The 15006-nt window shown below is 43.0% G+C and overlaps 1 protein-coding gene across 1 annotated transcript in view; it reads right to left on the bottom strand.

Annotated features, from left to right (window-relative positions):
* ZMAT4 (zinc finger matrin-type 4) overlaps positions 1–15006 on the bottom strand; it is a 321685-nt gene that overhangs the window by 113971 nt on the left and 192708 nt on the right. Inside the window, exon 4 of the mRNA XM_036249781.1 lies at positions 10444–10600. Coding sequence (XP_036105674.1) covers positions 10444–10600 — 157 coding nt within the window. The remainder of the gene's footprint in view (positions 1–10443; positions 10601–15006) is intronic.

Here is a 15006-nt window from a genome sequence, read left to right on the forward strand (position 1 = left end):
TTTTGGTGCTCCTATATCAGGTGCATATATGTTTATCAAGGTTATATCTTCCTGTTGGATAGATCCTTTCAATATTATATAGTGGCCTTCTTTGTCTCTACTTATGGCCTTCATTTTGAAATCTATTTTATCAGATATGAGTATTGCTACCCCAGCTTCTGTTTCCTTTCTGTTTGCTTGGAAGATTTTTTTCCATTCCTTCACTTTCAACCTATGTGAGTCTTTTGTTGTGAGGTGGGTCTCTTATAAACAACATATAGAGGAGTCATGCTTTCTTATCCAATCAGCTACTCTGTGTCTTTTTATGGGAGTATTCAATCCATTTACATTTAAGGTGATTATTGATATGTACTTATTTATTGCCATTTTTGTTTAGTGGGGTTATATTTTTCTTCCTATTTCTCCTGCTAACTACAGCACTCCTTTTAACATTTCTTGCAGTGTTGGTTTGGTGCTAATGTATTCCCTTAGCCTTTTTTTTTTTTTTCTGAGAAGCTCTTTATTTGACCTTCTATTTTGAATGATAACCTTGCTGGGTAGTCTTGGATTCAGATTCTTGTTTTTCATGACCTTGATTACCTCATGCCATTCCCTTCTGGCCTGTATTGTTTCCGTTGAGAAGTCAGCTGAGAGCCTTATGGGGTTTCCTTTGTAGGTAACCTGTTGCTTCTCTCTTTCTGCTTTTAGGATTCTCTCTTTGTCTTTAATTTTTGGCACTTTGATTACTATGTGTCGTAATGTGGGCTCGTTTGTGTTCTTCTTACTTGGGGCTCTCTGTGCTTCTTGAACTTGAATACCTTCTTCCTTTAGCAAATTAGGGAAGTTTTCTGTCACTATTTCTTCAAACATATTCTCTAACCCTTGCTTTTTCTTCTTCTTCAGGGACTCCTATGATGTGAATGTTATTACGTTTTCAGTTATTCCACAGTTCTCTTAAGCAGTTTTCCTGTTTTTTAATTATTTTTTCCTTTTGGTTTTCTGATTGGTTGATTTTTGTCTACCCTATCTTCTAATTCACTGATCCGGTCCTCAGCGTCCTCTACTTTGCTATTTAGACTTTCTGGTGTGTTTTTTATTCCTGATATGTCATTCTTCATTTCTTCTTGGTGGTTTTTAATTTCCAACTGGTTGTTTTTCAACATTTCTATGTCTTTACTCATGGTGCGCATGGCCTTATACATGCTGTTGAGCTTCCTCAAGATCATGGCTCTGAATTCTAGTTCTGTAAACTTGCTTAACTGCACTTCATTTATCTCATCTTTGGTAGAGGGCTCTTGTTCTTTCATTTGGCTTTTGTTTCTGTGTTTCACCATTTTGGCCATCACAGTGGGCTTTGGAGTCTGCCAAATTTTCCTTGTAGGTGTTGGTGTTCTGCTGTTTTTGGCGCCCTCTCCTGGGTTTAGATGAGGCAGGGAGGACCCACGTTAAACACCACTGTCAAGTCTTAACTTTCCTGGTTAGAGTTGCTAGCCCAGGAATGGTAGTTATCCTCTAGCTTTTTTGCCTGGAGACTATTAGTAGCAGTCACCTGAAGAACCTTGGTTTCTGAGTTGACTGAAAAACTCCCTCAGGTGCTCAGTGTAAGAGGATTTCCAGAGGGTGGGGCAGATGCTGGTTGTTAATGGACCTCAATTAGCATTTCAATGGCCACAGGGTGGGGTTGAATCTCCGAGGGAGGGGCCGCCACCTCTCCCCAGGGCCCTGGGAAGGCGTAAGATGACTGCAGTCCTGCGTGGCTGCACTCAGCAAAAGCTCTGGGCACCCTCCAAATCCCGAGTATCCCCACATAGTTCCAGTCCAGTCTGCCCTCCCTCTGCCGGAGCCCAAGGTGAGTGGCTGCTGCCAGTTTAGCCTCTGTCCGGGCTCTGCGCTGTGGAGCCGCCTGGGACTTTAACCCGAGGGCGCTGCTCCCAGCTAAGGGCAGCAGAGGCTGCGGCAGCTCCCAGCCGAGGTCGCAGGACCCAGCCGAGGCGGCCACAGGGCCCAGCTGAGGGCGCAATTTCCAGCTGAGGCCACTGGTCCCAGCCGAGGGCGCAGGACCCAGCCGAGGGCGTAGCACCCAGCCGGGGTCGCAGGACCCAGCCGAGGCAGCCGCAGGTCCCAGCCAAGGCAGCTGCTGGTCCTAGCCGAGGCCACATCTATTTCGTTTTCATAAATGTTTTGAATTTTAGGCCTACTAAAGACATTTGCTATCACTTAGGTCTTGTAACTTCTCTGGAGGGCTTCTCCATTCTTCACAAGGGAGCCACTGGGTTTCCCTCATTCTCTAGTCTTGAGGTACCTCCCCAAGATAGATCTTCCTAACTTTCCTCTGCTCGCAGTCTCACCTATATGCCAATTCCTAGCTCAGTGTCTCCCCGGCTTCTCAAAGGTGCATGGCTGGGGAAAATGCTTTCATTTTACATTCACACCCATACCCCTCCCTCTAGCTCATTCACAATCTAGATCAGGGGTCAGCACACCTATTATATAAAGGACCATGTAGCTCTGTGGACTCTATGGTCCCGTCACAACTATTCAAGTCTGACATTGTAGCACAAAAGCAGCTTAAATGGAATGAGGGTGGCAGTGTTCCAATAAAACTTAATTTATGGACGCTGAAGTATGAATTTTATGTTTTCCACATGTCACAAAATATTCCTCTTCTAATTTTTTAATCATCTAAAAACATAAAAACAATTTTTGGCTTGCAGACTTACAAAATAGATAGCAGTTCAGATTTGGACCCCAGGCTCTATTTTGCTAAATCCTGATCTAGATCACCGGATCTCAAGTGGGGTCAACTTTGCCCCCCAGGAAATATTTGACAATGTCTGGAGACATGTTTTTATCATTACAACTAGAGGGGTTCTCCTGTCATACCACGAAAGGCCAGGGATACTGCTAATCCTCCTACAATGCATAAAACAGCTCCCCACTCCCCTCCCCCACCCCAAACAAGGATTATCCAGTCAAAACTGTCAGTACTATTGAGATTAGAAACCTTGGTCTAGATATAGGCCTCTGTGAGAAACTTAAAACTCACCCTAACAAATCCCCATAGATTATAGTTATTAAGGTCTTCTTACACCACTCTCTCATGAATTCTTCTAAGAATTTTCCAGGTGCAATGTTAACAGTTCTTCAATATCCTCTTGTTTTTGTAGATTTTCACGGTGTGTTGGGTACTACAGTCAGGTGCATGTGTTCCCTCCTCCTACATGGTAAACCTGAGAAAGGCCAGGGTCTTATCCACCTTTATATTCCCAGGACACAGGATGTTTGTTGAAAGGAACTGAGCTAAGAAAATAATGAAATAAAATCTTCAGGTTATGAACTCTCTTAAGGCAGGTACCACATGAGGGAATTTCAGAAACTACTTCTATCCCTGAGAGTGGGCATTTTCTGTCCTGGATTGCCAGCTTTGCCAATAAAGTGCCATGCTGGATGCAGCCTGAACTAGCTTTGGCCGGAAGGCCTGGGAGGGTTGCAGCTGGCTGAGGCTCCAGTCAATGAGAAGCTCCGTGTAGAGGCAGGTGGGACGTCCTGCACCACTGCCGGTGATGAATGGGTGGGCACGCTTCTGTTGAGCTGGGAGTCAGGTGCTAGAAGCTATGTGGCATTACAGGAGGCGGGGCAGGGGAGATCACAGAGACTACATGGATTTGGCAGAATACCCAGCTCTGAGTTTGCTCGGCCCTGCTCCCATCTGAAACACCCAGGGCCCCTTGGATTCCCGACTCAGCTTCCCTCCCCAACTCCTGATTTTCTCTCACCCTGCCCCGACTTTGCTCTTCTCTTCTCACAGCTCCCTGCCCCCACCCTAAGCCTCAGCGCTGACTATGCTTCTTCCTCATATGTTTTCTGGTATCAGCTTCTCCACACTCTAGATGTCCAGACTAATGTCTTTACGGCTCCCTCCTGGGACACATCCAAGCCCCTGGCACACAATGCAAAGCCTCAGGGGCCAGCCTCTCGGGCGCCCAGACCATTTCTCCTCCAACTTAACCTCTGCTCAGTCTGGTCCCTGCTCACTCCCATTAACTGCCACCCACCTCCCCTCTGTCCACTCGCACTGGATTAATGTCTCATTTGGCAGATTTCCATGGCTGTTTTGATTCTTCTCCCCAAGGTTTCTGTGACCTTGCACCCTGTCCTACATTTTTACACCCACACTTGTCCTCAAGCAGGAATGGAATGTTAGGTTACATTTTCCTGTCACCATCTGAAGGAGGGAGAACATGGCAGTCATGCTGCGTCCAGGAAAGTGGCAGGAGACAGAACAAATACAGAGACGTGGTTCGTCTGTGAGGAGCCCTTACAGATCAGGTGGCAAAGGAGACACACCCACCTGGGTCAGCCTTGTACAATAGGCAACACAGCATTTTACGTGCAAAATTAGCAAGCACAGAGTTCACAGCAGGGTAAATAAAAATAGCTTCATTTCCTGAGTCGACAGAGCTAACGTTTACTGACCTCAGACTATGTGACATTGTGATAAGCACTTTGCATTTCTTAATCAGCTGGTATAACTATCATGGAAATCCTCTGATATAAGTAACAGCATTATACCCATTGTACAGATTAGGAAAAGGAGGTTCAGCCAAGTGAAGCCCTCAGCTAATATGAGTGGGGCTCAGATATGTCTGATTTCATGGCCCATCCTGTATTAACTGCCATTTCTAGTAGCCAGGAGAGACTCCAGAGACGGGTTGAGACTTGAACTGAACCTTGGAGGGTCCAAGGTGTTTCCATGACAGGAAGAGGAAAGGTGCAGTGGGGTGCTGGTACATCTGAGAGTGTGCACTGAGAAGACAGAGGAGATGAGGCTGGAGACACAGAAGAGCTCCTTCAGGCTAGGAAGACTAACATGTCTCAGCGTCATAGGAACAGTCACCAGAGGCTTGGCACAGTGTAGCAATACGTTTTTTTTTGAGGAAAAATACCCTGATACAAAGACATACCTCCTGCCCCTCTAGCAAGTCCCTGAAAACTGTTATGTCAGTGTTCCCTAAGTAAATTTGAGGTTCCCAGAGGGGAAATATGCAAACAACACATAAAGGAGGATTCTGTTTGGCCAAGTGTTACTTAGGTCTGTGTATTAGTTTTCGATGGCAGCTGTAACAAATTACCACAAATTTAGTGGCTTAAAATAACACAATTTTATTACATTACCATTTTAGAGATGAGATACCTAATTCCACATGCAGCTTTAATTCCTTCTTGCCATGCAACACATGTTCACAGGTTCTGGGGATTAGGACGTGGAGGTTTTTTGATACCACAATTTGGTTCCCTACAGTCAGTGATCCTGCCTTTGGGGCTCCATCAAAGGCAGACCTAACATTTTTCCTTGTAGGCCAACTAGGCAGCCACTTGGAAAAAATACACAGCTCAGTGCACAGGAGCCCAGAAAAGCCATCATGAAGTGCATAACCTCAGGCTCTGTCTGGTTGCTCATCCACTCCACTCTGTTGGAAGTGCTCACCTTGACCCAGAGTCGGCTCCCTGTGAGGAGCCTCTGAGGCTAATCTCAGCCTTAAGCAAGCAAGACTGGAGCAGCCTGGCCTTGGAGATTTGGCATCAAGCTTCTAGCTCTTTTATTACTTTGTTTTTCTACTCTGATAACAGAGCCCCCTCCATATTCCTGAAACCGATACTTTTTTCTGGGCCTTCATTTTGGCATCTGGTTCCTTGTTTTATCCCCTAGAGAACTTGAGCTTGTCTTGAAAATGGTACTCTTATCTCTCTTTGCCAAGCCCCAGTTCCAGGTCCATGGTCCTGCCCCAGCTTGGTGGCTGAGCCTCTCCCTCCTGACAGGTTTCCTTACTGCCAGAGCCTCTCAGTCTCCTCAGCTCCATGGCATCCCCTGCGTCTGGGTTCACAGCCCATGCTCCCTGTGCCCACCAGCACTGCGTCTCTCCAGTGGGTAGCTCGGGGCCAGGCACTGCCTCAGTTCATAAAACTCATCCCAAAAGGCTTGTCTCCAAGGAGACACAGCACAATGTCCCTGTGTGCTATTCCCAAGGTAGTGTTCGAACAGCCCATGTTAATCAGAAAGTCAGAGGTTCTAACGGAGGAAAGAAGTCTTATCTCATGTCAACTCATTTACCAAATGCTCAGCGCACCTTCTATTTTTCTTTTAATTTAAAATTTTTATTGACACTATTGAAGATCCCCTCCATTCACCCTTTGTCCCCCTCTACCCAGCTCCCACCCCCAAAGCACTTTAAATCTATGGTTGGCTCTGTATAAGGGTCAGTGAGATCAATTCAGTCACCATTAGAATTAAATGGCAGATGAGAAATATGAAGTTGAAAAGATAAAGGAGCTACTAAAGATTAGTTCCTGTCTCCTGACTCCCAGGCCAGCATTCTTTCGCTGTATTATGTCAGTGGGTCAAGCCTGTAGATTCTGGCTGGGGATCTCAGAGTCAGACGACATTAATGTCATCCAGGCTAACCATGTAATCTAGGGGACGTTAAATGTCCTGTAGGCTAATTATGCTGGAACCCCCTCAGAAAATGCCCTGCCACGTGATTAGCCAGCCTCTGCTCCCACAGCTCCCACATCCTCACGTTTTACCTTTGAGTATCTCTGAATATTAAGAAACTTGCCCTTACCTTGAGCTCAGATTTAACTCCCTAATTTTCGACACCCTTTGGTTATATCTGTTGCATCCAAGCGCGTTCATGCATGTGCTTGCACACAGACACACACACAAACATACATACACACACACCATGAATCTTTCTTTCCCATGACAGTCTTCCAAAGATTTACTCCTAAGTAATCATTTTCCCATGCTTAACAACCTCTGCTTCCTTCACTCTTCCTCCGGTGAGAGGGTTGTCATGCCCTTCACTGTTCTGGCCTCTGTGCTCTGAGTCTCCCTCAGTGCTCCTCACAGGGTAGCAGGCGACGTGACTGCGGCGGCCTCGCTCGCGCCTCTGGTCTGGGCAAGATCTCCATGCGGAGATCTGCTGATCCTGAAAGAACATGGTGAGTCTAGAGCCCTCCCCATGCTCGCGTCTTACAGACCGATCTAGAATAGCATGAACTAGAACCGAGATTCTGACACGCTAGCCAAGAACTGAAATTAGTTTTTGTTCCAGTGGCTCTGCCAAGCATTTAAAATCCTAGTAAACATGCACCCAGCGGGAGAAGGGAACTCGAACAACAGCTAATTCTGCAGGATGCCCAGTGGATGCTTGAGCCCAGTGCGTCCTGAGTAGGAGGAAAGGTAATGACTCACAGGTACCAATTGCTCACCCTCAACAGATAGAAGAGCTGGGAGAAGCAATGAGTCGTGCTTCAATTATTCCTACCCAGAAATCACTATAGTTCAAGAGCCTATTACTCATGGAGGGGCAGCTTCAGCAGCATATCTGAGCAGGAGAATTGCTTCTCTCTGGCATCTTGATTCACTTTCTTGGGTTTTATATGTTCCTTTTTTTTTCCGTTTGTTTTCATTATAGAAGTAATTTGAAGCCAAACTGCTTGATTAGGCAGCGCAGTTCCTAGATGTGCGCAGGGCAGCCGGAGCTTAGCAGGTCTTCGAAGTCCTTCAGGAACTGCTGCTGGCTGGGCTGCAGGCACCAGGAACGATGGCAGGCCATCCTAATCTTGTTCAAGGAGCAGAAGGAGCTGCACCAGGTAGCTCAGGAAGCCCGTTGCCTGGGTATTCTTTTGTGGTGCCTCTTGGTCTTTATCCTGTGCTTGTAGTGATTGAATTTGTGCTTGAGACCAAGCCTCCACCTATATCCTGGGTTGGGGAACTAGATTCCTGATTTGTTCCTATACTTGATTACTAGCCCAGTATTCTTATCTTAAACCATAATGCCCTCCCACCTCTTTAACAGCCAGTTCTTTCCCTAGAACCCCAGGACTGCAGCCAGAGCCTTGCTACCACCTGCCAGACTTTCCTGATGCCAGTATCATGCTCCAGTCTCTGCAGGATCTCTGTACCCAGACACTCCACTGCTGGGTTCCACCCTCCTACAAGCCCTCAAACCCTTATCCTGTGCCACACCTCCCTATGCCTACCCTCTGCTTATATTTTTACCTAATGACTCAGCTCCCTCTAACAGGATATATTGCTGCCTATGCTCCTTGCCAGCAGCCTGGTAGACACTAACCCAAGCCCAGGGACAAATTCACTTCCCAGGCCCTTCAATTCTGTCCGATGTTGCCACCTCTCAAGATTCTTTCTGCTTAAAGCAGCTGTAGAGGAAAATGGATGAGAGGGTAAACTGCAGAACAGTGATGTGCAGCCCGTGAACCCTGAGTGCGATGAGAAAGGGGGATGCTGGCACAAGGCCACCCGAATCTGTTCCCCAGCCCAGACACAACAGTGCTTCTTCCCCCACCCCACCCTCATTCCCTTCTTGCCTACGGAGCAACCTGATTTCTGTCACAGTGAGGACTGGGCTAGTTCTGTGCAAAGCAAGGCAAAATCGCTACGTAAAGATTTCAGTTTAAGTGCTTTTGATTTTTTCCTTTGGAATATTGATGGCAACTAATAAATTACACTCAAGTTGTATTTACATCTCTGAGGGTATTTGAATTCAAGAAAACAAATTTGTACTTGGTGATCTCGAGGATGTATTTAAATTCACAAAGAACTAATTTTGCCATGCAGTGATTTTTTTTTTTTTACAGAAATAACAGCTCTCTGTTTGCTAATTAACGTGATAAACAAAGGTACAGCTCTTATTCCATCACTACCTCTAAAATTAAACTTAACAGTAATCCTCTGCTTAGGCAGAGAGAACAAATGGGCTAGTTGCTCATTCATGGGAAACAGGTAAAATTTTTCCAGTGACTGTTTCTTTGAGGTGTCTATTTTAAGAGATTTGAAGGGGAGTAGGTTACAAGGTGAGTATCCAACCTTTTAAAGAGTAAGAATCAGGAGTTTCAACCAAGTGGTTGCCTATCAAGTGCTCGTACACAGAGTGTGCCCCCCAATAAGCTGAGCTTGTCACCAGATTTCATGTGTTTCACAACCCTATCCTATATCTGAATGTCAAATCCACCTTTGCAAAAACAATATTCTTTTGTTAGACTAAGTAGAAAAATATAGTGAAAAGATTCCTTGCTATTCTCTGAGTAAAAGAAGACCTTTCTCCTAAGAAAAACACTGCTGAGGATAAAAGCCAAGTATTGTTTTAGACATTCTCCAATTTCCAAAATACCATTTAAGAAAGAATTACACCCACGATTTATGCACGATTCATTAGACAGCAGGATAAAATGAACTGCTAAATTTTAATTGCATTGAAAGAATAGACATCATGAAATACACCCCCAACTTCTTGGGATTGTAACCTGGTCTAGTTAACATCTTCACCATAATGTAAACCTTGCTCAAATAACCTACTTTGATTAAAGTAAAATAGTATTTTTAGTTTCATGATTTGATAGACTTCTGAAAAAAATTATTAGTTAAGCAATTAGACAGCCAGATGTTATCAAAATGTAAGCTTTTTATTATGAAAGTTAATAGGTTGAATCACAGGATCCCCTGTGAAAATAATAGGAATTTCATCTCATAAAAATAGATGAACTATCGCCATTTATGACAACATGGATGAAACTTGATGCTAATTGAATAAGTCAGATGAGAAAGGACAAAAGCCATGTAATTTTACTTATATGTGAAATTAAAAACAAAACAAAAACACTCATAGATGCAGACAACAGTTGGTGGTCACCAGAGGAGAAGGGGGGAGGGGAGGGCAAAATGGGTAAAGGGGGTCCAATGTGTGGAGAGAGAGGCAAACTAGACTTTTGGTGGTGAGCACCTGAAACATATGTAATGTTATAACAAATGTTACCTCAATAAATAAATAAATCCCAGTGGACTGTTAAATTTATAGCAAATAATATTTAACATCTGAAAATAAGGACTTCAGATTAATATTTAGAACACCATGTCTATATTTCTTATTCTAAATAGAAAATGTCTTTAACAAAACCAACTCAGTTGTCTGCAAACAGAAGTGTTTTTAGTAACTCCAGTTTTCCTCTCCCCCACTACCACCAGGGACAATACCCTGCACCAGGCAGACCTGCATAGGGAATGGACCCATTATCCACAATACACTGTCCATCACCCACACTGATTGCAGGCTGAAGCTGGGGAAGAACAATGTCCTTCGCATAATAGACATAAAATCTTACATAATATACAGTAAGAATGACAGACCACATCTTGCAGAAGGTAAACAGCCTTTCGGAAGGTGCTCTGAAGGAGCCAGGTGGAGAATGAGCACCTGCTATTGGACCTAATGGTCCATGACAGTAAGGTCTGCTGGGCTACCTGCCCCTCCCTTTAGGTTTGGAAGGACATCTACCAGTAGTCTCTGATTCTGGCAGTCACCTCTGAGGAGGGAGTGGGATTAACGAGACAGGCATGCTGTGTGAACTTCACTGTCTCCCCAAGATTATGGTTTGCACACATACCTGTGGCCTTTAGTGGAGTTTTCTCTCCTAGCAACAGTTTTAACCTTTTGGCATGGATTTTGCCTTGATAATGTGAGTCAGCCACCACCGCGGAGGTAAAAGACATGTTACAGAGTGTGCAGCACTTGTTCTTATCAACCATATCAGCATCACTTCCCTGTCAGGGGAGAAAGAAAAAGAGAATATCAGAGAGAACCCCAAGTCCTGAGATGTCTTTATTCCCATTCCATTCTGTGGCTTATGACACTGACCACAGACTTCCTTATTGAAATGCCTAGTTTTTGTTCTGCAATCTCTTTTTTCTTCATGATAATCATCAAAACTTACTCAGTTACTGACTTCAACCCACATTTATTTAGTGGCTGCTGCCGCTAGGCACTGGGAACATGGGACCAAAGTGCAGATAGGAGTTACTGGAAGAAAAACGGGGCCCTTAATCAGGCGAGAACACATTGTGTCTGGCGCCCTGAGGAAAACAGCCTCTAATTGCACCTGTTATACTTATGAAAGTAGGTAAAATATCAGACTTCAGACAGCCCAAATTATTTAGCAAAAATTATCATTTGACCCTCAGTTCTGCCTTTGACTAGTTTTAGCCTCACCAGGCTACATGGTCACATGTTTAAAAAAAGTCTTTAAGATTTATTTAAGGACTTGATCATTTTTTATAATTAACTCATGTATCTATTGTAAAGCTCTGATGAGCATGCTGGCTGAATTTTCTAGGTGAGTTTGTGTAATTTTCCTTTTCTTCAGGAAGATGATTAGTTAAATGCTGCACACACACACAAAAAAAACTGAAATCCAGCTTGATTTTATTCTTTTGTACGATGATGAAAATGGAAAAAAAAAATCCTTTGTCAGACAATGTGACCTGGCCATTGTGCACACAGATCGTCAATTACTTATATTATGCGAGGGAAAGATTAATCCATTGGCTCCTCTCCTGCCTAGCTTGAAATTGAGGGTAAAGTGGACTCTCAGATAAGGAGTTAATCTATTCCTTAATGGAACAGCAATAGCAAAGCATCTCTTTGTTAGCACCAGCCCTGGATGAGTATCTGGCCCCACAATAGGACCTTTTCTTATTTCTGGCAAGCCTAGAGAGTACAATTTAAAATGGCATGGGGAGAAGGATTAGGGTGGGGATAGGATGGAGAAAGGGAATTATACTGTGTATTTTTCTGCATAATAATCAGCTGTCCAGACTGCTGGAGAGTGTTGCCTTGCAAATTATGTGGCAGTTTCTTCTTTAAGGCATTAGTCTGTAATTTCTCTGGTAATTAGCATTAGTCCTTGGGAGGAGTGATGTGTGTGAGTTTCAGGGGCTGGCCTTGTAGTCCAGAGGAGGAGGGGAAGTGAGAGACTTCAAAAGGGAACCTGTGTGATTTGGAGTTACAAAGCCCCACCTACTGCAATTTCTTCTTTTGACCTAGGGGTTAGGGGAGAGTCAGTGAGAGAAAATGGATCCTGTGGAGAGAGAAAGGGCTTCCCCAAAGGTCCCTTTCTAGAGAGGAACTAACCTTAGGGCAGGATACCTGGTGGTCACTGAGGCTGTGTCCACTGAGTGTGCCCTTGCTGAGGGTTTAAATCCAAGATGTTTTGAGTTTTCCCCTCAGTGAAAAAAAGAAAAGGAAGGAAGGAAGGAAGGAAGGAAGGAAGGAAGGAAGGAAGGAAGGAAGGAAGGAAGGAAGGAAGGAAGGAAGGAGCGATAAACACCTTTAAACCTATGTGTGGTCTACGCTGGAGATTGACAGGGCCAGGCAGGAGAGGTGGCTTCTCCTCACCTACCTCTCCTACCAAGCCTAGAAGTTGCCACATACATACCCTTGGAGGGGTAGAGCCCAAGAACACCAGGACATGACAAACTGGGATGTTACTAAAGGTTCAAGACCAGTAAATAAGGAGTTGATAGCCCAGGAGGGGTGAGAGACCCAAACTGGCGCTTTCCTACTATGTGTTAGAAGATATCAGTGCTGGATTTAAAAAAAAAAGGAAGAAAGGTTGTTAAAATGAAAGTGGTAGCTTGAATTATCAATTTTCACCTACTTATGCATGATATGCATCAAGGTATGCAATTTTCTTAAAATTAGGCACAATATCATAACCAAATCCTAACCCACAGTCTACACCTATATAGGATTTGTGCACCGGTTCTGCTACTTCAGTGAGAGCATCAGCTCGACCTGGTCTCGGGAAGCAGTCCTTCTGTCACTGCAGCTCTGATGAAAGGCCAGAAACCCAGAAATGAGGGCTGGTATCATTATATGAAGTGCACTCAGAACTAATTTCCAGGGCAAGAATTGCCCTTAATGTAGATAATGATCAATGGATTTATATCATTCAATCATTCAACATAATTTTAAGAACCTACTAAATGTTAGATTCTGTGTAAGATAAAAATTATGCTGCTCCCTGTTATTAAGGAGGCTGAGACCAGCATAATTGGAGAAGTCAGACAAAAAAATAAAAGTATTATAATCAAGGAAATAGAATTTCTTTTGAATTCACATCTTCCAAATTGTAAGATAACAAGACCATTAGCATAAGTCTACTTGTGTGGATTTTTTTGTTGTTTTTGTTAATCCTCACCCAAGGATAATTTTACATTGATTTTCAGAGAGTGTAGAAGGGAGGGAGGGGGAGAGAGAGAGAGAGACATCGATGTGAGAGAGACACATCTGCCAGCTGCCTCCCACCTAATCAAACCCGTGACCCAGTAACATGTCTCTGACCAAAACTGAACCTGCAACTGTTTGGTCCATGGCACAGCACTCCAACCACTGAGCCAAACCGGCAAGGGCTGTGTGGATTTTTATCTTCAAGCCTTTCTCATGCTTGGAACACCCTTCCTCATCACTTCTTGTCTAATCTAGTTTTTGCAGAATCTGTTTTCATAGCTCAGTTTAGTCATCACTTCCTGGAGGAGAGATTCTTCTGAACCCTCAACTATCCTGCAGAAGTGAGCATTGAACTTACGGTCTTCTATCTGTCCTAAACATACTTTTTTAAATTATAGAATATTAATTATTATATTTATTTGTTTTCATATTTGTTTCCCTCATGACCCTATAAAATTATTTTAAGATCAAGGAAATCATCTCATTGATATCGAAGGTCCAGCATTCAGTGCAATGCTTGCCACACAGGGAGGCCATTAGTTGTTTACTGAATGAATGGAGTTCTAGGTTGTTTTGTGGGGTTAATAATTTGAATGACTTGAGTCAAACGTAAAAACAGGCAACACATGGAGGTCTAGTTATTACCCAAATTCTTTCAGACTGACAGGAAGAAACACAGAAAACAAAACAAACAAAACCAGAGGTATCATTAGCCATTTATAAACTAACTTGAGGGTTTAAGTAGAGAAAGTTTCCAAAAATGTATTAGTTTCATATATATTTTCATATTTTTCATATATTTTCATATATTTTCATATATATATATAGTTTTCATATATATTCCTAGATTTCTGCTTTCCTGGAAAATCTCATTCACATCATCATCATAATAACAGAAGAGGAGAACCAATCATTATGAAAGTAAATATTATGAGTATCATGGAATATAGTTATGTCATAGTTATAGATGAAGGGCCAAGAAAGTTTAGGTATCTGACAATGGAAGGGCTATGGTGCCCTGAGAAGTCAGGCAGCCATTGAGGCCAGCAGGACATACTTACGGGATATTTTACTAAAGGAGCCAATATAACTCACATGACACAATTATAAATACCACCATCTCTGACTACTTTAATGACCCTGGCGAAAAAACAACTACCTAGAAAAGAAAATCTGAATATTAACCAAGTGTGTGCAAAGAGCTGGAATTTAATAGTGTATTCTTGGCTATGTAAATTCCCAAGTAATGGCTCTGTGCAACTACAGATCATATAATCTATATTGGAGTCTCCCACTCTACCCAGAGCAATGTTGATAGATTGTCCAGGGTAGAACTCCATAAAGTTTGATGAACTGACTTCAATGAATACATTTAAAGTTTCTGGCTTAAAGAATTGAGAATGGCCCCAAGCTATCAAGTAAATGAAGAGGAAAACTAAGATTGTCTTAAAATATGAATTTCATACTGGAGGAAATAATTAAGTCCGACTTTTTCAGTGCAATGTCCATATTGCTGGGGGAAAAAATTGTACAGTACCCTAAGCCTGCTTAGTCAAAGCATTTTGCAAAGGTAAGAAGTTTTCTGAAAAATTCAATCACAGTGAAAAACCCTAGATTCTGGCCAGAAATCTAGTCCCAAAAAGGCTTTCTCTTTAGGATTTTTAAAAATTTAATTCAGATAATTGCCGTCAGTCTCTTATACTTTAAGTTAATATAAAAAGCCTAGGAGAGAGACTTTCACTTCCAGAATTTCAGAGTGAGGAGTTCTTTAAAAATGCTCTCCAGCAAACAACTGTAACTATAGTAAGAATTTCTTCAAACAATTTTTTTAAATCTCTGGAAATTCCCCTAAGAGAAAATGGCAAATTAATAAATATTTATTTAAGAAAATATACTAACTTTCAATGAGAACTTTAGCTACAACTCCCTGCCTCCCAATCAA

This window comes from Molossus molossus, unplaced genomic scaffold (assembly GCF_014108415.1).
Source record: "Molossus molossus isolate mMolMol1 unplaced genomic scaffold, mMolMol1.p scaffold_m16_p_9, whole genome shotgun sequence".
In the NCBI taxonomy this organism is placed as follows: domain Eukaryota; kingdom Metazoa; phylum Chordata; class Mammalia; order Chiroptera; family Molossidae; genus Molossus; species Molossus molossus.